Source organism: Plectropomus leopardus, chromosome 18 (genome assembly GCF_026936395.1).
Source record: "Plectropomus leopardus strain MGB_pleo_1.0 chromosome 18, ASM2693639v1, whole genome shotgun sequence".
Taxonomy (NCBI): domain Eukaryota; kingdom Metazoa; phylum Chordata; class Actinopteri; order Perciformes; family Serranidae; genus Plectropomus; species Plectropomus leopardus.
The window spans coordinates 14698775-14720540 of NC_142193.1; the positions used below are offsets into that span (position 1 = coordinate 14698775).

At 40.7% G+C, this 21766-nt stretch overlaps 2 protein-coding genes across 4 annotated transcripts in view; one reads left to right on the forward strand and one right to left on the reverse strand.

The window, feature by feature from the left end:
* Positions 1–268: 268 nt before the first annotated feature.
* LOC148186453 (immunoglobulin lambda-1 light chain-like) lies at positions 269–4041 on the reverse strand. Of its 2 annotated transcripts, none has more exons than XM_088069383.1 (4): positions 3886–4041; positions 3464–3793; positions 1623–1652; positions 269–797 (listed from the first exon to the last, which is right to left on the reverse strand). In XM_088069383.1, the coding sequence occupies exons 1-4, from the start codon at positions 3923–3925 to the stop codon at positions 469–471; spliced, it is 729 nt and encodes a 242-aa protein (XP_087925509.1). In that variant the 5' UTR covers positions 3926–4041; the 3' UTR covers positions 269–468. The 2 variants fall into 2 exon arrangements, with proteins under 2 accessions (XP_087925509.1, XP_087925510.1); XM_088069384.1 differs by lacking the exons at positions 3464–3793; positions 3886–4041 and adding exons at positions 1973–2301; positions 2387–2540 and having other exon boundaries at positions 1623–1656.
* Positions 4042–6644: 2603 nt separating this feature from the next.
* The window catches only part of lmtka (lemur tail kinase 1 a), a 38420-nt gene continuing 23298 nt past the window's right edge, over positions 6645–21766 (forward strand). Inside the window, exons 1-2 of one of the 2 annotated variants that reach the window (XM_042505888.2) lie at positions 6645–7040; positions 7148–7262. In XM_042505888.2, coding sequence (XP_042361822.2) covers positions 7181–7262 — 82 coding nt within the window. In that variant the 5' untranslated portion in view covers positions 6645–7040; positions 7148–7180. The remainder of the gene's footprint in view (positions 7041–7147; positions 7263–21766) is intronic. The other variant, XM_088069444.1, reaches the window with a different exon arrangement.

Sequence of the window (21766 nt, forward strand, 5' to 3'; positions counted from 1 at the left end):
TTGACCTCTTCATTTACATGGAGCTATAAATGATGGGAGGAGGCCTGCAGGTGCATCCTGTCAAAGACGAGAGGGAGGAGCTGAGAGGTGATGCTTCACTGATGGAGGATATTCGTGAAAGAGGTGTCTGTTGTCTTTGTTTAATTGAGTATCTGTCATTATCAGTGAGATGAACATCAGGAGAAAAACAGAATCCAAGTGAAGTTACACAGTTTATAGGATTTTATCATTTGAAAGGATGTTTACATAAGAACAAATAAATACAAAGAACATTTCAAGATTTTTTTATTTCATTTTATTGAATGAGTCTTGAAAAATGCAGGATTTGCAAAGCTGATACAACACCTCCACCTAACTGTCACAGCGTTTATTACAAGCATGCAGACACATCGTTTCTAACGTGAACCTTATAATGAGCAAATAGCACAAACAGTAAAGCAGCAGATGTTAAATTGTGGTTCTGCTCCTCTACTGTTCTTCAGCGGGACAGTCTGACTTTTTGATGTTTTTCTCTGAAGTCTGGGAGCCCAGAGACACTTTACATGTGTAAACCTTCTCCATGTTCCAGTCTGATGACTGGATGGCCAGATAGCTGCTGATTTGGAAAGTCTGGTCTGGTTTCTGAACAGCCGTGCTGGTAGAGATCCCACTGCTCACTGGACTCCCAGCAGCCAACCAGGTGATTTCTGCAAAAGGTACAGACTGACTGGACAGACAGACCAGAGACGCTTTGTTGGACTGGAGCTCAGCGCTGGACGGAGGGAAGACGGTCAGGACAGGAGGTGGGAGGCTGGAGCCTGAAAATACACAAAGTACATTCATGACATAACTAGGAGTCAAATCACGAATACAAAACTTAACAGTGACAGATTCATTTATTAGTTGGGTTGAGGATATACAAATATGCTGAAAAATTAAAGCATTTTTAATTGAAAAAAAAAATAATAATAATCACCGACAATATGAGTCATGTTGTTTTTGAAAAGATATTAAAATGATTAAAATGCAGAAATATTTTTGATCAGTTTGGTATCATTTTTATCTTGAAATCTAATCCATCAAATAAAAAAAAAAAACCTGTCAAAAAAATGATGATGATGATTTAAATTTATTAGAATAATTTCGGTCACTTTTAGAAATTACAGAATATCAATGGTAACTTATCTTTTGGGTTGTCTGAAGAAAATAATAATAATTTCAAACAGACCATGATTTTTTGAGGTAAATTAAAAATTAGTATTCACCATTGATATGACAATATAAATATTCTCTGCAGATTATGTAACAGGGTTTGGAAATGTTAAAACTTGCTGTAAGCTGTGAAAATAAATAAACATAATCGTATTAATGTCACCAATTTGTTTTACAATATAAACCCGTAACCATTAAAATAAAAAAAAGATGGGTTATTTGCAAATATACTGTTAAATAATAAGATCTTTCCTTTTCCATCTAATGCACAGTCTGCCCTCAAAGGAGATGTAAAAAAGTCAATATTTTTTTCATCAAACAACATGCTGAATATCCAGAAAATTAGCAACATGAAAATTTCTTATTTTCTCTCAATATGAATCAGAAGAATAAAATCTGTCCTGTTTTACGATCAGTTAAAAAGGACTTACTTGTCACAGTCAGCTTGGATCCTTGTCCGAATACCACAGTGATTCAGTTTGTACACATGGCCGTACAAAAACCTCCTGACTCTCAGTGATGAGGGGAGTGGAACTGAAACATCCTGTTGAGACCAACTTTCACTGTCAACGTCTCATTCACGTCATCAGTCTGATTATATTCCAAAACACTGCAGGATTTGTTTCTGACACTCTTGTCTCCATAGAGGACTTTGTTTAGTATCAGTTCATGTGTGATTCCAAGTTTACTTATTTATATGCATTGATGTTGGTCAGAATTCATAAAATCTGTAGTGAGTTTCTCACTGAGGTTTTTGTCACAGCGTGAATCACTGTGGTACATACTCCTTAGCAGAGTCGTCCCATGTCCCACAGTAATAGACAGCAGAGTCTCCTGTCTCTGTCCGCTTTATGATGAACTGGTAATCTATGTTTGATGAGGCTTTAGAGTTGAATCGGTCTGAAGAGAATCCTGATCCATAGCTGTTTGGTGCACTGTGAGAATGATAAAACCTCAGGACAAACTGAGGAGCTTCACCAGGAACCTGTTTATACCAACTGACATAATAATTATCATCTCTCTCAATGTTGCATTTGAGAACAACTTCTTGTCCTGTAGAAACTGCATGGACAGAAGGCGTCTGGGTCACCATTTTGACTGCATCAACATCTGTCAACATACAGAGAAAAACACATGAGTGAAAGGTTTCTTTGTGAAAATATGGGCTCTAAAAGGAATAAGAAGAATATCTTACACGTCAGAGCAGTGATGAGAGTGCAGAGCGTCCCCAGCATGTTGTCAGTGTGTGATGTAAACGTCCCTCACTGTCCAGCTGAGAGGTGAGCAGGGTTGGAGTGTGAGGAGAAGAGAGAGTGAAGCTTATAAAGACACTGAGGAGAGGAGAAGTGGAGGAGGAGGAGGAGTTTTAACATTCCCCACACTTTTAAGTCATCAAACAGTTTTGTGTTTGCACATGACATCCTTTGCATTGGTGTTCATAATCTCAATAAATACGTTTCCTTAGCATGAAATAATGTAATATATTTATATAATATATATGATGATATGCTGATGTCTCATTATTGTTTTTCAGCTTCATGTTTTCTTATAGTTTTAAATCACAACATATTTGTGTACAGTGTTCAGTAATAAGCAGGATGAGAGTAAACATCACTGTATATGTTTTATCTCAGTTTCATCACATGCTCCTTATTTATAATGACTCCTGTGATTCATTTATTGGAAACACTGTGAATTTAGATGGTAGCAGATCATTGCATCATTGTTGTTGGTTGTGTCTTATCTTCATTCTAATAACAAACTTTTTTTTTTCTTTTTGCAACTATTTTCCAGGTCAACTTTGTGTCCAATAAGGAAGTGGAAATAATGCAGCTGGATTAACATTTACTGCAAGCGTAAGTATAATTATCATCAGTATGTGCATCAGAGGTTTTCTTTCAATAGGGATTCATTTCTTAAATATGTGACAAGAAACTGTTGCAAACTTTCTAATCTTTTGTGATGAGTATCAAGACACAATATTTTATGGTCAACAATGATCTTTTTTCAACTGTGTATTAGAACATGACTTGACTTAAATTGTGACAATATCGTGTATGTAAAATAAGTAAAACAGCCATGAAAATAGCTCTAACAATTTATGTGAGAGTCCAATTCAAGGCTTTCAACTTTTGAACAAACATTTTAAATGTATATGGTGGAAGTTACTGAAATGATTGGCTGATGGCTTCACTCCCAGTCAAGATGTATCAGAGACTCAAAAAGCAGAAGTATTAGACAGGAGGTTTTTGTCACTGCGTAAATCACTGTGATACGTGCTCACTAACAGAGCTGTCCCATGTATGGCAGTAATAGACTGCTGAGTCTCCCTCCTCCACATTGTTGATGGTCAAACGATAATCTGATGTAGACTGATGAGTAGATGTGAACTTGGGAGAAGAGAAACCAGAGCCATAGGCTGGAGAGCTCCAGCTGTGATAAAACACCAGCACAAACTGAGGAACTCCTCCTGGAGTCTGTTTATACCAGCGAGCTGCATTGTTAGTAACAGTCCCCAGGTTACAGTCCATGGTGGCTGTCTCTCCTTTCCTCACTGTCCCAACAGGAGGCTTCTGTGTCACCACCGTCACACCACTCACACCTGGAAACAACAAGACAACAAGGAGTCAAGAGAAACACACAGACTGATGAATCCAACATGAGGTCAAAGCTGCAGTAAGTCAGCCTCCTTACATGTTAGAGCAGTGATGAGAGTGCAGAGCGTCCCCAGCATGTTGTCAGTGTGTGCTCAGAATGGTCTTGTTACTTGGAAAGTGAGCTGACTGCTGACAGATCAGAAGGTTTGGAGGATGAGGAGAGGAGGTGCTGGAGGAGCAATTTAATACAACACTGAGTGACTGACAGGAGGAGGAGCTTTGCTTTAGTCTTAATGGTTTCTCATATTTATCTCATGTTTCATCACTACTGTCAGTGCTGGTGATTTCCCCGTATGTTTCCAGTCAAGGGCGGTTTTACAGAGAACTGTAACCTCTAATTTACATGGAGCTAAATAAAGACAGTTGGCCTGCAGGTGCATCCTGGTGAGAAATCTAGAGTTGCTACTCTTTTTTTTTTTTGCACATGCGATTGTGTGCAAGTGTCTTAGAAAAAGTAAAAAAAAAGAAAAGAAAATACCTTAAAAAGTTAATGCCCTCTGTGCCTTTCTAGTTGTGATCCAGTGCTGCTCTCTAGTGGGCATTCAACTGACACTTTGTGCTGTGTAGCTTCCTTATTTATTGCCATCAGGTTTTCAACCACACAAAATCAAACTAAGACATTTTCAGTCTATCAACATGCATGTAAATAGCATCTTAAAGACTAGGCATGTTATGTAAATGGGTCAAGAATTTATCTAAATAAATAAATTACTGAATTAAAGATTAAATAAAATCTGCAAGATATACATAGTTGAAGGGTATATAGCATACACAATGTCTAGTAATTAGTTTTTGGGAAATTTTTACTTTGATGCTTGAGAGATTGTGTTGGCACTTTGCCACTTTGTCTGTTTTAATGCTGACGACCAGCAGAGGGCCTATAGGAAACATCAGTGTGCCTGTGTGTTTGTGTGTTTGTGTGTGTGTGTGAGAGAGAGAGAGAGAGAGAGAGAGAGAGTTTATTTTAGGTTTAAATGCATTGTAGTAATGCTAACTTTGGCGGCCTATAGTTCAAAGCTATGTGTAAAGAATCCATATATGTTCCAAGATATCTAGGGTCTGTGCATGTGGAGTCAATTTTAATAATTGACAAATAGGTTGGTTTGCATTAATCTACTGTAACATATATAATACACTATAGACTATATACATTATTGCAAAATCTATATTGCAAGTTATTACAGTCCTCAGCACCAACATGATTCAGAGGAATAGGCCAAGTCAGTTGGACACAGCAAAAGCAACATGTGTTTGCACTCAAACGTGCAAATTAATGCATCCAGTCTCTAAATCTCTTAAAATATGCACATACAGTAAATATGTGGAGTGCAAAATTATGCACACTGTCTGATGCAGCAGATATAATTTGGGAAATGCTGCACAAATCATAATGTTGGAGTCAGTTATCTTTTTCTCACCACTTAATTTTTCACATTTCCAGCTATGATGAAAAAATGACAGTAAACTCCCCTTTTTTTCCTGTGCTTCCTGTCTTTCCTTACCTGTCCACTAGTCGCCGTGTTCAAATTCCCCGCCTTTCACTCACGTGACCAATGATGGCGTTCCTGCACTGTTGTCAACCTGCATGTCTCTTACATACCTTCACACTGCGTGTCGATAATGTGCTTTAAACTCTCCATCTGTGATCGTCAACCCTGCTCCCGTTGTTATTTAACAGCGACCGAACAATTTGGCCATGAGAAACTCAGCAGACTCTTTTACTGGCCCCGATTCCCTGAACGCAGTCACGCTGTCTTTACGAGCAACCGTCTGTGGGCTTGGAGCCCGGTCTTGCGTGTCCTTCTTCGCCTGTTGGGTTGGACAGACCTGCTGGGATGTCCGCACAGGAGGTATGATAGTGCCCGATTGCTTCCATTTTTAGTAAAAGCATGAGCTGTATTTTATTTTGTTTTTCCCCCAAAGTCCTCAAACTTCATTGACACATTCATTATATATACACATTCACATTTCTCCAAATAGAGGTTGTTTAACAAAAAAATAAAAAATAAATAAATTCAATTGCATAATAGATCAAATTTAGAGGAAATAAGGAAACTAAACAAAAATACAGATCTCCAGGGTCTGCTAAAAGATGTAATTAAAGTGTCTAAATCTAATCGTTTTTGCTATTTAAAATACCAAAGTTTTAAATTTCAATTGTTGTCAAAGAGCCTATATTTTACATCCAGTGTCTCTAAACACACACACACACACACACACACACACATATATATATGTAGCCAAATCATTTATGTATAGGCTATGATGTTTTGCTAAAGATCATAATCAAATAAATTACGTGCTTTTCATCAGATGAGAAATGGTAAGGTTAAAAAGATGAGTAAAAGGCAATATTTAATTTTGTCGGGGGGACATTTTTTTTTTAAAGTATTGGAAAGTATCTTTGTAAATCATAACAATTACAAAACATGTTCAGTAGTTTTTTTTCTCCTTGACAGTTAGAAAAGTGCGTCTGTTGTTTTAATTTGGGGGAAGATGATTTAACAGAGTAGAACCTGTGTACGACATTAAGTAAAACTCTTTGTTTCTATTCGGAATAACACAAGCTTATTATGAGGTAACAAAAAGATATCGTCTAGGCACGCGCGCACGCACGCTCACCAGCCAGGATTCCTGTAGAAATGGCTGCGTCAAGTGTGACACAGAAAGCAGGGGCACTACGGGATTTTGTCTACAAAATAAAAGACAAACCGCAGTCTTCTCGTGCGTAACTGCGTTTTATTTTGAAAGCTGTCACCGGAGGTTCTTGTACACTTTGTGTCATTTGACACTGGTGCAAGATGTCGCTCATTCTTTCTGTACCGAAGCTGAAACCCAAATGCGCATAGCAGACCGACGCATGTTTTTAAGAAACAGAACCAGCTGCTCTCCTTTAAAACGGCATGTCACATACTGCACGGGACAAGAAGCAACCTTATTCTGAAAGGAACACAAATGGGAGATTACCAAATGTTTGGAGCTGTCAAGGTTTTGCAGTGTCTGAAATTATGATCGAGTAGGTACACCAAACCTGTCCAGAATAGCAGTCAAATGAAAGACAGCGCGACACGGGATTTTTTTGTCAAGCAAGTAAACAGAAAGATGTGGTGAAATGGAATTGACAGTCAACATCTGTCTCCAAATCTGTTCGAGCTGAAGGTGGAGCAGGATTTTCGGGGGGCTCTCTGTGAGGTGTGATGGAATAAAATGCTGCGCATTACCGCTTTATTGCAGGTTACTTGAATCTCAAACGCACCTGGGTCTGGAAATTAATTCTTGACCCTTTTTTGTGTGTTTAGGCTTTTGCTGTCCTCTGCAACGCAACGAGGAGGATGATCTGTGCCCTACATGTGATTGTCATGTCTTCGGCGTTTTTCAATCCCAGTTTTGCCTTCAGTTCCCACTTTGATACAGGTAAGGGTCAAACTGATGATTGGCTTGGGTGAGAGCATTTGTCCATTTGCTGTTTGTGATTTCCTCATGATCAAGCTGAGTGATCTCTGAATCTGGTGTATGATGCGAGGCCATACACTGTGTCTCGGTGCTATATCATGATAAAAAGCGTTTTCTTCATTGTCATAACATTATCATCATCATCATCATCACAGTGACCTTAAACATCAAAAAATGAGCTCAGGTATGGATGTTTTACATTTAGTCGGTCTCTTCCAGCTTGGTGACAAGAGGGTTAAAAGTTGTGCTTGCACAGATTCTGCATAGTCCTACACATATGTCCCTGCAGCTGAGTGTGTGCATGTGTGTATTATGCGCTATGATCAGGGTGTGTGTGTGCTAACATTACAGAGGTGACCTGCTGACAGAGGTGTATGGCTACTGCTCGAGGTTGCGGTTCTCGGTGCCTCTTCAGTTGCAGTGTTTGATCATCCCCCTGGGGTGTCTGGGTGATGGAAAGGAGAGCCCAGGTGCTACTGCAGTGCTACGGGACCACCGAGCAGGAAGTCATGGCTGTCCCATGCGAGGGCTTGAATTAGAGCAGAATAAATAACCGTATGCAAGTGTAAACAGGACTGAGAGAATCCTCACTGCACTGAGCGCAGTGTGCTGAGCATACAAATGACAGTGAGTCCGGTGACTCTCAAGTTTCAGGCCCTATCTGTCCTCCCCAAAATGCACAGGCTCAGTTGATCACTGTCAATTTATACCACCTCACGTGCCTCCCCAGCTCTCATTCTTTGCAGCTCGTCTCAGAATGTGACATTAAAAGGGATTTTCATGTGGACATTGAGGAAGTTTCTGTGCTTAAAATAACATTGTTTGACTGTAAACAAACATACAGTTTTATTCTGTAAAGCACCATATGAGGACAAGTGATGAGAGTACATTTTCATTTTCGGAATGGATGCTTTTACCATCACAGAGCATTTTCAGATGCAAAATTGAATAGAAAAGTCAGATTAGTAAATAAATCTCCAGAACACTGATAATACAAGATATTGATGTAACATCACAGCTTTAAAGGATTTGTTCATAAATAATGACTGACCTGCCCCAGATAATATTCTCCTCTGTGCTAAAAAGACAAACACAGAGTGCTTTAGTGTTTAGATATTTGGGAAATCATGACAAAAGCTTGTCTTGGTGTGGGATGTGTAGTGGGTGCTGAGCTGGCTATCCCTGGCTCTGTGCAGTGAAATATGATACAAACCCACCGGAGGAGTGCAATCTTTTAATTTGAAGAAAGATAAATGGTTCCCAGGTGAATTATGGGTAAAATGTCTACTAACTGCAGCTCTTCTGGGGCATCTTCTAATTTAATTGTCTTTTATTTTGCTCCTGGAGGATTCTTTGAAAATTTCTCCCTCAGGAATTTGCAGTGAAACATTCATATATTTTTTCTCCAGCTGATGTAGCTGAGTGACTAGCCTCAGTGACAGGTCAGGGTGGAATCAGCACATGCACTGGGATAGGTTATTTTTAGGAGGAGTGTGAGGCATGAGTGTGCATTTACATGTAGCTTGCATGCAGCTAATGTAGAGGACGGGGTCTGGATTGTCACTCCCCTGTCATAATGATCTACATTTCTCATTACAGTGGCACCTTACTAGCGGTCCTATTCCTTCTTTGTAATTGCGCTGAAAATCAATGTTGCCTAGGCAATGAAGGGGGGCGTGTGAGGAGGAGCCAGTCATTTTCATGGCCGGTGCTAAAGACAGAGGAGCACTAGAATCCCTTAAAGGGGAGGGACACACAGCATTCAATCAGATGTGCTGTCCATGAGGCTGAGGTGTAGATTAATAAAACATACATTTAAAAACACAAAAGCCAACGTTTGAACTGTAGCTCCGCTCAAGCCGCCTTCCACAGCTGCACTTCCTCCCTACACCCCGAGGCTGTGTGAAAATATGGTGCTCTCTACCTCTGCATGCACTCACACAAACAACCACTTATGTGCAAACACACATATAGAGAGGAAAAAAAACTATCTGAGCAGGTCAGTCGTCACACTGCATGGCATTATATAAGCCATCAGCATGGACTAACACATAACATAGCAGGATTTTCGATCTCCAGACAACATTGGCCCGCACAAGCTGGGGCTTGGTTTGTGTGCAGCCGGCGAAAAGTTGTGTATGTGTGGCATTCTGCACCAGTGACAAGTGCAGCTTGCACCTGGCTTACTACTGCTTCAGCACCTCGGAGAGCTCTCCCTTCAAGAGATGGGGCAGATGTGTGCGTGTGAAGGGTAGCTATTTGAAAAGCTGGCTGCGAACAGAATTAATATGCATCGCTTTCCCGTCAGGGCAAACAGAAGACAGACTGACCTGGAAGGCAGCACTGATACACCAACAAGCTGACAATGCAGCAACTGTGGGAGACTGTCTTTCAGCAGTCTCCTCTGGAGCCTGGAGGTGGCAGTCGTAGCCAGTGTTCACATTACTGACGGCGGTGTTCGGTATAGACGCCAAACAGCACACACTTACAGCTTAATGCATAATGCACATACCACATGCAGGAACAGCTTTACACGTGCCCTCCAGTGCACACGGACACACCACTGCGGGCTATTACCAAGAGAGGAAAGACGTTAAAAATGGAGTCTTGACTTTATCTCCGAGCTCCTCCCACTGACTCGGTCACTACAAGCCAGCCACCGCTGACTGTTTGATTATTCATCTCTCCATGTGTAACCGAGCACTTTAGTTACATAAGTCAGCCTCTGGGGGAACTAGAATAAGAATGAAGTGGATTTAAGCAGTCAAGGGGAACCATCTCTGTCTCCTCTATGTGCTCTCTGTGTGATGATGTGGGGGATGTGAGTTTTCTTGGTGTTATACTGGTTGAAGGCCCATGTATGAGTGTGTGCAATTGCATACTTAATAGGTTTGATGCAGTATTTAGTTCATTGCCAAGTATCCTTTCTTTTTGTGGTATTAAAATGCAAGAGCACACTGAGAGTCATTTAGCAGTATCGTCACATAGTGAAAGTGGAGACGTTTGCTGTTATGAAGCAAGGCTGAGGTGTGGTGGAATGATTTTAGGGAGGTTTTATGGTGGTGAGAAAATGTCAGGAGGGAAAAGCAGCATACATGAAATTGGCTGGACAGGTAGGAGACATTTGGGTGAAAAGTGCGACTGTGAATTCACCGCATGTTTGTCATAGTGGGAGTGTATGCTTAACAATGGCATCAGGAAACCAGAAGGGAGGAATAATGAGTGCATGGCAGCCAGCATAACTTCACTAACTTATTTTGCTCAGGTATGTTTGTTTTTCTCCACACAGTCAGAGATACACACATCTCCACACAAATGTACACACACACACACACTGCCTTTGTCTGCATCATGAGACTCGGGGCTGAAATGTCATTCCAAGTGCATATTTCTTTGTCCGCATATGGTTTGCACATGCATTTCATTTATGTTCATCAGCCAGAGGCCTAAAAACATGCAGGGCCCATTAACTCCTTCCTAGGGTGTGTGTGCAGAGCTGTCAGGTCTGTGTGGAAATGCTTTACTCATACATAATACTTTGAAAAGGTATATTATTTCAGCCTTTATGTACTTTAGATTACTGCTAAGCCAATATCAAAATATTAACATTTTGAAGTTCCCCTCCACTAAAATGTGTTTCTCTCATGTTTATGCCCCCTAAAATGTCCGACCTCGATTATACTGACTTATACATCCTTTGTCACTAGAGAAATGTTTTCACATTCCTCTACTCAAGTGACTGATATCTGCGGGCTTCCCTAAAATCTGAGATTCAAAGGCAAGCCAGGCAACCCAGATTAGATGTGTCACATATCTGAATTCCAAACGCTGTCTAATATGGGAAACACATGTTGACAAAGGAACAGACTTTGACACCCAAAGAAACCTGAAACGATAATCACGGAATGTGACAATGAGAACACACAGTAACATCGATGAAGATATTATTGTATGTTTCACAACGACCAACCCTGAGTCAGCCACTGCGAGTGACAAGCTAAGAAGCTAACAAAACAGCTTAAACAAATTAAAGATGGTACCTACACTTACCATTCTGATCTGCTTGCTAGTTGCTGATTTTGATGCTAACAGACTCCTCGTCTGTGTCTGCCTGAAGCTCAGACATGTACGGCTGAATCTCTCCAATGTTTTCTCTGACACTAAGGCTAGCCATCTTGATGTGCACTTGTTTTTCACCTTTCAAACAAGCCTAAGCAGCGATGGCGAATGAAGCGCGAGACGGGATCCAGAGTTTCTTAATGAGGGTGAAAGAGCAGTTGGGCTTCCAGTCAGAACTCCTTTCATAATTTTTTTTTCTGCTTTTTACATGGGAAAACCATGTCTAACAAAATATTACAGCAGAGTATTTTTATGTACTTAAAATGTGCTGAAGGGGGACTTGGAATAGACTCTGAACTAATTGTCATAGGTGTAAATTTCATGGGGGACACAGCACCGACATATTGTCCTCAGTATTAAGAATGTGCATTATACCCCCATGCCATAAATTGACAAAGAAAAGCACAAAGTGGTGCATATATGTTCACTAGACAGTGTTTTACGCTCAAATTTTCTGGCGAAGTACTCCAAAACCCTTATTTTTATATGTGTTCCCCCAAGTATTGAAATGAAACATATTACCTTTATTTTTGTTAAACTAGGAGTTGTTATAGCTTGTTATAGCTACTGAAATACAGTATTTATCATCTGTCCATGTCACCGAATGATGAGGAAGTTCACCACTCATGTCCAAATATTTGCTAAAAAAATTTCAACAGTTTGCTGAACACAAACAAGGAAAACACAAACAAGGCTATAGGCCCATTGGGATAATCAAAAGTTTCATTTTTTTACCATGTGATTTTGGTAACTAAATATCCTTATATGCTGGTATTGAAATAAATTGAATATTATGATAGCAGCTGAATAGTAAGACACTTGAAGTCACATTTAAAACCATAGCCACTAATTTAAATGACTCCATCAAAACTTCTTTTTATCTGTTTTTGCTTTCCCAGTGTTACTTGTCCATTTCCTCTGGTGTATATATAATAGCAAAACTTATGCTAGTACATGAAAACATGTTTTCTTACAAGAGGTTGATCTGGTATGTTAATTTTGCAGTGTGTAACATTTCCCTGTCACTGTTAAATTCGTATTTTACCAGGGTTTAAAAAGATTGTTAATGCCTTTCTCAAAGAATTGTTAGTGCTGGTCCCGCCAGATTTACATTTCCTATAAACTGTGTTGCTTCCTGTTGCAAAAAGGATCTCTGAATCCTCAGTCAAGTTTCCTCCTCTACTTGACTCAAGGGGATAAACATATTTTCATTCCATTCATTCGCTCAGCTGTGTGTTTTCCCGTGTGATAAACTGAGCAGCTTTTGTTCCGTTTGTGCAGAAGAAACAGTTGCTCTGATTCTTTTTGTGCTGTATAATAATCACCCAGTTCAGCACATTTCCATCATAATTTGACCCAACAGCCCACACTGCAAAATGCAGAACAGATGCACGTCTCCTCTTCAATGATCTGAGACATTAATTAAAATAATATCTCAAATAAATGAATTATTGATGTTAAACACTACACCTTCACATGCCCTGGTTGTGAAGTTAGTCTGTCTTTGAAATTAATTCAGAATGTCTGTCCATTAGAGACAGAGTTGATGGTTAGATACTTTCTTTCCATCAGTGTGCCCTTGCTGGGGCTGTCAAGGGACGGACATGACAGGCCTGTAATGCTGATCCATGGTGGTCCTCCTGGGCTCTCACTCCCAGCTAATGACAGTTATCATGGCTCTCTGCAGGCCAGCGCATCCCTCTGCCATCTGCAGTCATTCACAGAGAGCATGACGAGAGAATGGCAGAGAGGATGTAAATGGGTGGAGGATTCAGTACCCTGCCATTAATCGTGTCATGCTGCTCCTTTTTCTGTCGACTAGAGACCGATCTGTGTGTGTGTGTGTGTGTGTGAGCGTGTTTGCAGAGTGCTTCCTCCTCTGCACCTCTCTATGTTCAACCCTCCCTCATCACAGTCTTATGCTTTCTGCTCTCTACTTTTGCTCCCCTCCTCCTTTCTCCTAAACATTTTCTGTCCCTCCCTCTGTCCCAACTCTGATCTCTCCCCTCTCTCCTCCTGCAGCCTCTAACAGAGGGTTGCTGTCGGACATCTTTCTCTCCTGGGAAGCCGGGCTATGTCAGAGCACAGCTCACTTCTCCTTCAGTGCAGCAGGCTAAAGAGAAGGGCTAGCTCTTGCCATTCTGCATCCCTAGACGCTGATACATATAGAACAAGTCTTTTAAAACAGGAGCTCATATTACATCTTGACACCAAAGATGAGCTAGCCACTTGAGCCAGCCATTGATCCATAGCGATTGTCTTTATGCATTCTATTTACACATGCACAAAAGGAGTGGAGAATCAATGTTTAGCTTGGCATGTATACAGGAAGACAGCTCTCTTTCAGTTACCTGAATCTGTGAGCTGATTGTTTTCATTGTTTTGTTGTAGGGCGCACCTCATCCAGCAACTGTTATGCATGTGAATGTATGTTGATTTATATACTCAGTCCCTCCAGGATTTCACATGCTTTATTAGGAGGATTGTCATGGCCTAAAATGCCTGACTTTACGGCGGATTTTACTGCAATTCATGCTGTGCAATTTTTTTTTGTGTGTGTTATTCCTGAAACACAGAAGGCAACTTGTTCCACTTAGGTTAAATCCGTAGTGTTCTGAGTTTGTGATTTCAACTACACCAAGATTACTACTAAACATGCATGTTTGGTCTAACACCACTTAATTCTCTCTCTCTCTCTCTCTCTGTGTCTCTCATGGCAGAGCGTACTCTGGGCACAGATGGAGCATCAGAGCACCAAGTGTACTGAAAATGAAACTTAACTGTTGGTTATTATAGTTCTACTTACGATGAAACTAGCAGTGTTCCAATGTAAACCGCGTACCCTGTGGTCCAGTACTGGGTCTAACCAGCAAAAGAAAGTTTACTTTCATTTGCCTCTGCAGCAACTGCTCCTCTACTCTATTGAGCTGTTATGATCAGCTCTGACCAATCCGACCACAAACTGGTTGAGAGAGGAAGTTATGATTATGATTGGTTTGTTCCTTAATTACTGTAATGCAAATTCAGGAGTTGAGGTATCGGTGCACCTCAACTTCCACCCGTTCTGTAAGCTACCACCACACAAAGAATTTATTTCTGCGGGAAACACTGCATGAGCTCTATCTTGCTGATTTGTCTTGTCTTTTTTCCATCTGTTTTAGCTGTTCTTCAGTTTTACTTGGAAAGTGGTTTTTGCACACATGGTGCAAAACAGTTTACATGATGCTCTTGTGCAGAACATTAAGGTATTACCTGGTCTTGGCAGTAACATTCATTGGTAAATGTGAGACATTCATATTGTACATTCACGTTGTACATTTCTGCATCTTTACAACCAGTAACAAGGAAGTGAGTTTGGTGGTATTATGCGTGGGTCTGTTGTGATGATTATTTGCCATATTTAAAGAAAAGTTGTGTGGTTGTTTTGGATAAAATTGCAAGATTGTGTGAAATTCACAGGGATTGGTTGAATTTGGGTTCATTTTGTTATCGCCATTTTGCAACATTCTGCAGGGGCTGCAGTACTGTATGTAAATTCTTTGCTTCAGACTAACTGCCTGCTACCACTGGACTGACCTGTAAATCTAGACTTAAAGGTCACACTCCTCTCCTGTCTCTATCTATCTTGTCTACTGTCTCCCAGCACTTCTCCGCCATTCTTCCTACATCACTTGTGTTCATGTGTGTCAGAGTAGTGTGTGTTTTTGTTGGAAGCCACTTGGTGCAGGCCAGGCAGGGCAGATGGAGGAGCTTGTTTGCCCCTGCAGCACTGTCCTGAATTTAAACGCATGCTCAGAGAGATTTGGGGCTCTCTCTGCTCTCTTTCTGTGTTATGTTTACCCATTAGGAAGCATTCAGGGGAGGTGGAGGGGTAGTTAAGTGGTTGAACAATGGCAGGAGTTAGCCTTCTGTTGCATACAGTGACTCTAGACTTCCCACAGTCTTTTTGCAGTTTATATTCCATGCAGCTTGGTCATTAGTACCACCTGGACGTGTTTCTAGCCAATGTAGCAGTCCTAATGAACAAAAAACTCTGTCTGTGGCCACTGACCACACATCAAATGGAGACTTTTACATAACACAATAGCTTCATAATGTATGTCCCCATTCGTATCCAATCTGTTGAATACTAACTGCAGTCTTAACTGTATCTCACCCTCTCTTTTCTCCACTCTTTGTCTCCCTCTCACTTGTTCTCAAGACAATTTGATTGCAGTGGTGTGTAGTTTGGCACACTGCCCACCCTGCAGCACTGTCATTACTTGGTCTCTTGGTCAAAAACAAGAAGTGGTGTGTGTGCATTTGTGCATGCATAGCAACCACATCAGCAAGAAAGAGAAAGAGGGGAGATGCAGCGTTGTACAGGGAGACACACTTATGTTCTACATGTCAAAACATTTTTCTGTGGTGTGTTCAAGCTAGCCTTCATGCTCTCAGTTACCACGGAAACTCCGAAGTTATCCTATGCAGCCCAGTGCAACACCTTGACTGGCCTTTTTGTGTTGGTTCTTGTTCTCATGCTTGAGTATGAATGCAAACACATGGCTCAGCTCTGGCCTTGATACGAGTGTGGGAGGCATTTTAACGTACCTCACCCTGACTCGAATAAAAACCCTGTTTCCTCTCTAAAGCCATCTTTGCACAGTTTGTTCTACCCCTCTCCTACTCGTGTCCATTTGGAGCAGATTTGTTGAATGCACGATGAGCTCTATCGTGTATACCAGGTTCTACACGTAGTAAATATCCCAGCAGCTGTAGACCTGACATTCAATTTCTTCAGCTGCCTGCTACAGCTGCACAGCAACAGAAGCCCCTGCCTCACTGGTACATGCTTTATTTATGATCTACCATGAAAAGCTCAGTGACTGTGCTTAACACACTACATTCTCATCTTGTACATATACATACGCATGAATACACACACATCACTGAACTGAGCATTCCTTACCTCTTTCTGCTTCTTACTTAGGCCTCCATATCTGTACATGTCTATATTTCTTTCTCTCTGTTTACCACTTTATTGTCTGTGTGTGTTTTATGGCTATTATTTAGTTGCATGTATAGAAACATGCATAATCAGCTCTTGCTCTGTGACTGTGAATGACACTGCTAATTCTTTTCTGCCACTGATGATTTAAAATGTGCATCCTTCTTCTTAGCCTGGTATTAAATTGTGTGGCCATAATCTGACAGCAAAAGCGAGGCTTCATTAATCCAAGCTGAAGGAGAAAGAGGAGGGGCTGTCACGAGTTTGATTTTTGCTCAAAAATCGATCAAAATGAGTTTTTGATTTCAATCATTGAGATCAAAAGCTATTTACATTTTTTTTTTTTTACAATTAAAAAAAAAAAGAAATTACAGTTTGTAGGCCAGGCTACTTAAGTAAAAGTGAGGCACTGATTTGTTGCCTTTTTGCAGGTGAGGAGACTCTAGTTGTGGTTGTAAAATATCCTTCCGTCATCTAGTGGCGTTCTTTGTGACAAACAGTTTATTCCCACTTAACTGGTTAAGTAAGTAATGGTTATTTGTTACATTTTTAGAAAATGATTTCAGTTTCACCATATGGCCTTAGTGTGGTACCCACATCACACATAAAGATCCTGAGTGTAGGATTTAGGGCCATGTCTTGGGCAAAAATATTATATAATATTCATAAAGATGCTTTTATTAGTTTATAATCAACTGAAAATAAGAATTGTTATGTTTTTGTTACTGTAGAATTAGCTTTTTATATCTACATATTGGAGTGAGCCCTCTTCCACAGTGCCCACCGTGTTGTTTTACAGAAGCTCAGAATAGACAAGCCAAACGCTAGCTCTAGATAAGGTTAGATTATCATTTTCATGTCAGCCTACTTCTACACACTTGGCACATGGGTGAAGTTTCAGTTCTGCAACCTTACTCCTTGATGCCACTAAATCCTGAGACTTTAAATGATGAGTCTAAATTTTGGGAAATACAAAGCGACAGCAATGGTCTCATTCATTCATCCTCAGACACCCACTCATTTCTTCTCTTTTCCTCATTCCCTTCATCCCACTACATCATCCTCATCGTCGGCCTGAACTGCGGAGGCGGTATGATGCCTCCATCGCTCTCCTCTCCCCTTTGTCAGGACATGGCTCATCTTCCTCCAGTCTTGAAGACAGCTTTTTAATAAAGCGGGTATGAGCCCGGCTTTAAGTGCTTTATTTTCATTTCGCCATGCAGCTGGTGAAGTAATGTGTGCTTCTCAAATATTTATGGAGGACCCTGGGTCGTCGCTCTCTCACAGCTCTTCAGAGAGAGTGGGAGATAAATTCTTCAGATGTCGCACTTATGAAAATATTTCCACTGATTTTCCTCTGGATGACCATATAAGACTTTCTGGTGGTGAATGAAGACTTGGGCCCAATAAATGTTGATCAAAAAACTATTCAAAAATGACATTTTATGACTCAAACCGCAACAGTTGAATTACAGCCGTACCAACAATTGCATAATGTACCGAGAAACTAAGACCTGTGACGCTAAATAATTATGTTTTTCAGCCTTTTGTCTTTTCATCCATTTTCAGACCTTTTGTCCTGGGGAGAGTAGGGGGAGGCAAGAGGATCATATGCATCATTTGCCTCTGCAGCTTTCTTCAAATCTTTGGTGGGGGCGGATTCCCCTAGCTCTTTATAGCTTGCAGCATAGATCCTGCCAATTCTAAATACTTGTTTACTGACAAAGTGCTTGTACATGCAATAAGTTACATGGAAGTGGCTTGAGGTTGGAATTATTGGAAAAAATGTTATCTCAGCTACTTGTATCACGTGCTACTACCCCAAATCACCTCCCAAACCATATGACTATGGGTGAGAGTTAAAAAGAAGCTTGGCCAGTAGGTCGAGGTCATTGTTTTATATCTTTGTTCATGCTTCATTGACATTTTCTGGCATGCTGGCATTACTGGAGCTGATGGTCATTTATGTCTCTGCTGCAGTGACAACCATTGCCAGAGGCATTAGGTTTAGGGGTTTTCTGTTCGTCCCATTCTCATGCACACAACATCCCAAGAACGTCTTGAGGGAATTTCCTGAAATTTGTCACAAATGTCCTCTTGAACACAAGGATGAACTGCTTAGATTTTGGTCATCAAAGGTCAAGGTTGCTGTTATGTCACAAAACATGTTTTTGGCCTCAAGAGTTTACACCCTGATTATGACAAAATCTCACACAAATGTCTGTCTGTATAAAATGATGAAGTGATGACATTTTATGTTATGGTGGGGGGGCAGGGACAGAAGGGAAGACACTCGGTCAGATACTGAATTGGTGACACTAATCTTGGGTTTTCACCTTGGAACTGTGCTGATTGTATAGATGTATAGATAGATGTGTGTGATGCATCCACATTTTATAATTTATAGCTTCTTTACAACAGCATCCATATTTGAAGCATTGTATTCTGTGTCTTTATATGAGTCTGGAAAAACATGGATGTAAACTGTAACTTGACTGGATTGTGGAGGCAAGCAACTGCAAGGCAGTAATTCTACTTTTAATTTTGCTGCCACTTGTTGATTGCAGTTGCTTACCCCTCACCTGGATTGAGTGATCTGACACATTTTTCAGAAGAGCGCCATGGTTTCAGACTTCAGGCTGTATTCAGACAGACAACAGCTCCACAAGAAAAAAGCAGCACCCTTATTCATTTGAATAGGACTGCTGTGTTGGCTCAGCGGGGTCTTTCAAATGCAGCTCCTTGCTCCAAATGTAAAAGAACAAATGGTACCCTCTTAACACTAGACAGGAAACAAAGTCGTTTGACTTACAAAACAAATTTGGAGTGGGTTGCCAATTTCCATGATTTCTTTGTTATCTGTGAAAGAGTAAAAGGTTGGTCCACTGTTCCACGCCTGTGTTAACCTTCTGCTTCATCAGTGTCTGTAGAGGCTGACTTTAGCCAGTTACCTCAGCCTCAGAGTAGATAGCGTTTTAAGGTAGACAGCTTATCAAGATGAATGAGATTTGCAGTGGGATGTGGTCAACTAGGGAGGAAGTGGACAAGATCGTACACTTCTTAGCTCAAGGTGAAAAGTTGCATATTGTTGCCTTCAACTTCAATGTGAGGAGATGTTTGTCTTTTTTTGAAGGAGATTATCATCAATGAAAAATTATAAAGATGTTGTGTAATAATGTCATTGATCAGCACTTGGTTTGCACATCATAACAGCTGGCTTGATAGAAATCACAACATGTGTGTGTGTGTGTGTTTTATGCCGTGTCCTTCAGTATGCCCTGAGTCACCACTCCCTCTGATTCAGCGTGTGTCATCACTCTTTCTGGCACCATCTGCACAGTGTGCCTCCTCTCCATCCTCCTTCCTCTCATCCATCCATCTTTACAGCCATAGATACAGTAAACAATTCCCCTGAGGTAAGTGATGTGCAGCACATTTTTAAAAATGCATACAAACTTGCACTGAAATGCTGAATTGCACAGTTGTGAAGTGTTGAAGCACCTTTGAAAATGAGGCTGTTAATTAGGCTGTTAAATGGCAGAGAGTAAGAATGCATGTTTAAAAGTTTGTTTAGATTCTTAGATGTGAATATTCATTCCTGTTTTGCCTGTCAGCCTCGACACAACGTGCCCTGTCAACACCCACTTCGGCTATGTGTTGTGGTGGATACAGAGAGGGCACTGCTTGGGTTCCTTCGTTTCCACTTCACAGACACTTTCACATACAGACACATGCACACACTGAGAGAGAGTGCCAGTGTACGAGGCATCAGCAAAAATGTTATGTACCTCCAAAAGTGGGGATATAAAAGGGGGGCATGAGGTTTACCACACAGTAAATGGCATTCAACTCATATGCCAGCAAGGTTGTTACCATGGTGATGTGCTGGCAGGTCAGTGCCCACACACGCACATACACGCTATTGTCCTTAACCCAGGTTTTAAGTAGAAACCTGGATGCTTTGTGCTTGTCAGTTTTGATTGTCTGCTCGGTGTGTCCGCCTGTGCGAGTGTGAGTGTAGGCTTTGTGGCTGTGACCTCAGGGTCAAGCTTTGGTTGGAGCAGTGCTGTTTGGGCCACAGGAGCTGTCAGGTCTGGAACAGTGTGTTCCCCACAGCCAAATGGGTCAGAACCGCTGAGTCTCAGTCAGTGAGCTGGAAACTGAGCACACACAAGCATCACACATCACAACTTGAGTGCACAGGAGGGAGGACATATGCAAGCTCGATAGATAGATTTACAGCACATATAGAAAGTGAGCGAGAGTGTCATCGGCATGGGTAACTGCACGTCTGAAATGCAGACATGATTGCATAATGTGGCGTGCTGACAGATGGGGGAGTTCTGCCAGATTGCTGTGGTTTACCGGTTAAGTTTACTTGTGGGTTCAGTGCTTACAATGACAGAGGAGCTCAAAATATTTGGTTTCTATTCTTTACAAGAATACACATTGTGAGAAAAAAACATTTAACAGTGAGAACTGGGAACAGAGATGCATACATAAGTTTCAAACAATAATGATGCAACAGATTTAACTCATAATCAGTTTACTCGTCCTGTGAAAACAGTTGTATGATGTCTTCTCTGGCTTTAGATGGTCCTTTCTAAAGTTTGAAAAAATGACCCTGATAATATTGTAGTGATGTCACCAGGGTTATTTACATTGATCATTTTTTTTAGACAAAGATTGTGTTTATAACTATAGATGCTCCTAATTCATATGTTCCTCCTCAATAAAAATTCCAATACCTGAACTAGAGTATCAGCTGACACTAGAGTATCAGCTGATACTCTAGGTCTGAATCTGATAACATCTGATAACACTAAAATATGAGAATGAATACCATGAAAGTACCACATTTGTTATATTTTGATCACAGCTAATGTTGGGCTTTTTACCAGAAATCAGTTCTTCTTTGCCACACCTTAATCACATCCCAATTAAAGTGTTAATGCTGACAGCCCACAGAGCAGCTCCATAGATAGGCAATCCCTCTTCATTAATGAAAATGACAGTAGGGAACTTTTGTAGTAGCATATAGTGACTAGTTAAAGGTACACATCATTCCTAAAAAACAAAAAATAAAATAAAATTAAAAAAATAAATTAAACAGTATTTAAATGTATGCATGTTACTTCACACAGACGTAATCCTTCTCAATAATCACTTTTGAACCTCGAGGTAGCAACAAGGTGCTGACTGTAAGCAGCATGCACCCATGAGGAAGCTACAAAAACTGTGGACACAAAGCTGAAAAAACACAGATATGTGGAATGAAAGCAAATCTGGGGTTTGATTTCACTTTTGCTGGCAACTATTTACAAACAGTAACTGACAATTTTGGCATAGTATAGCTTTA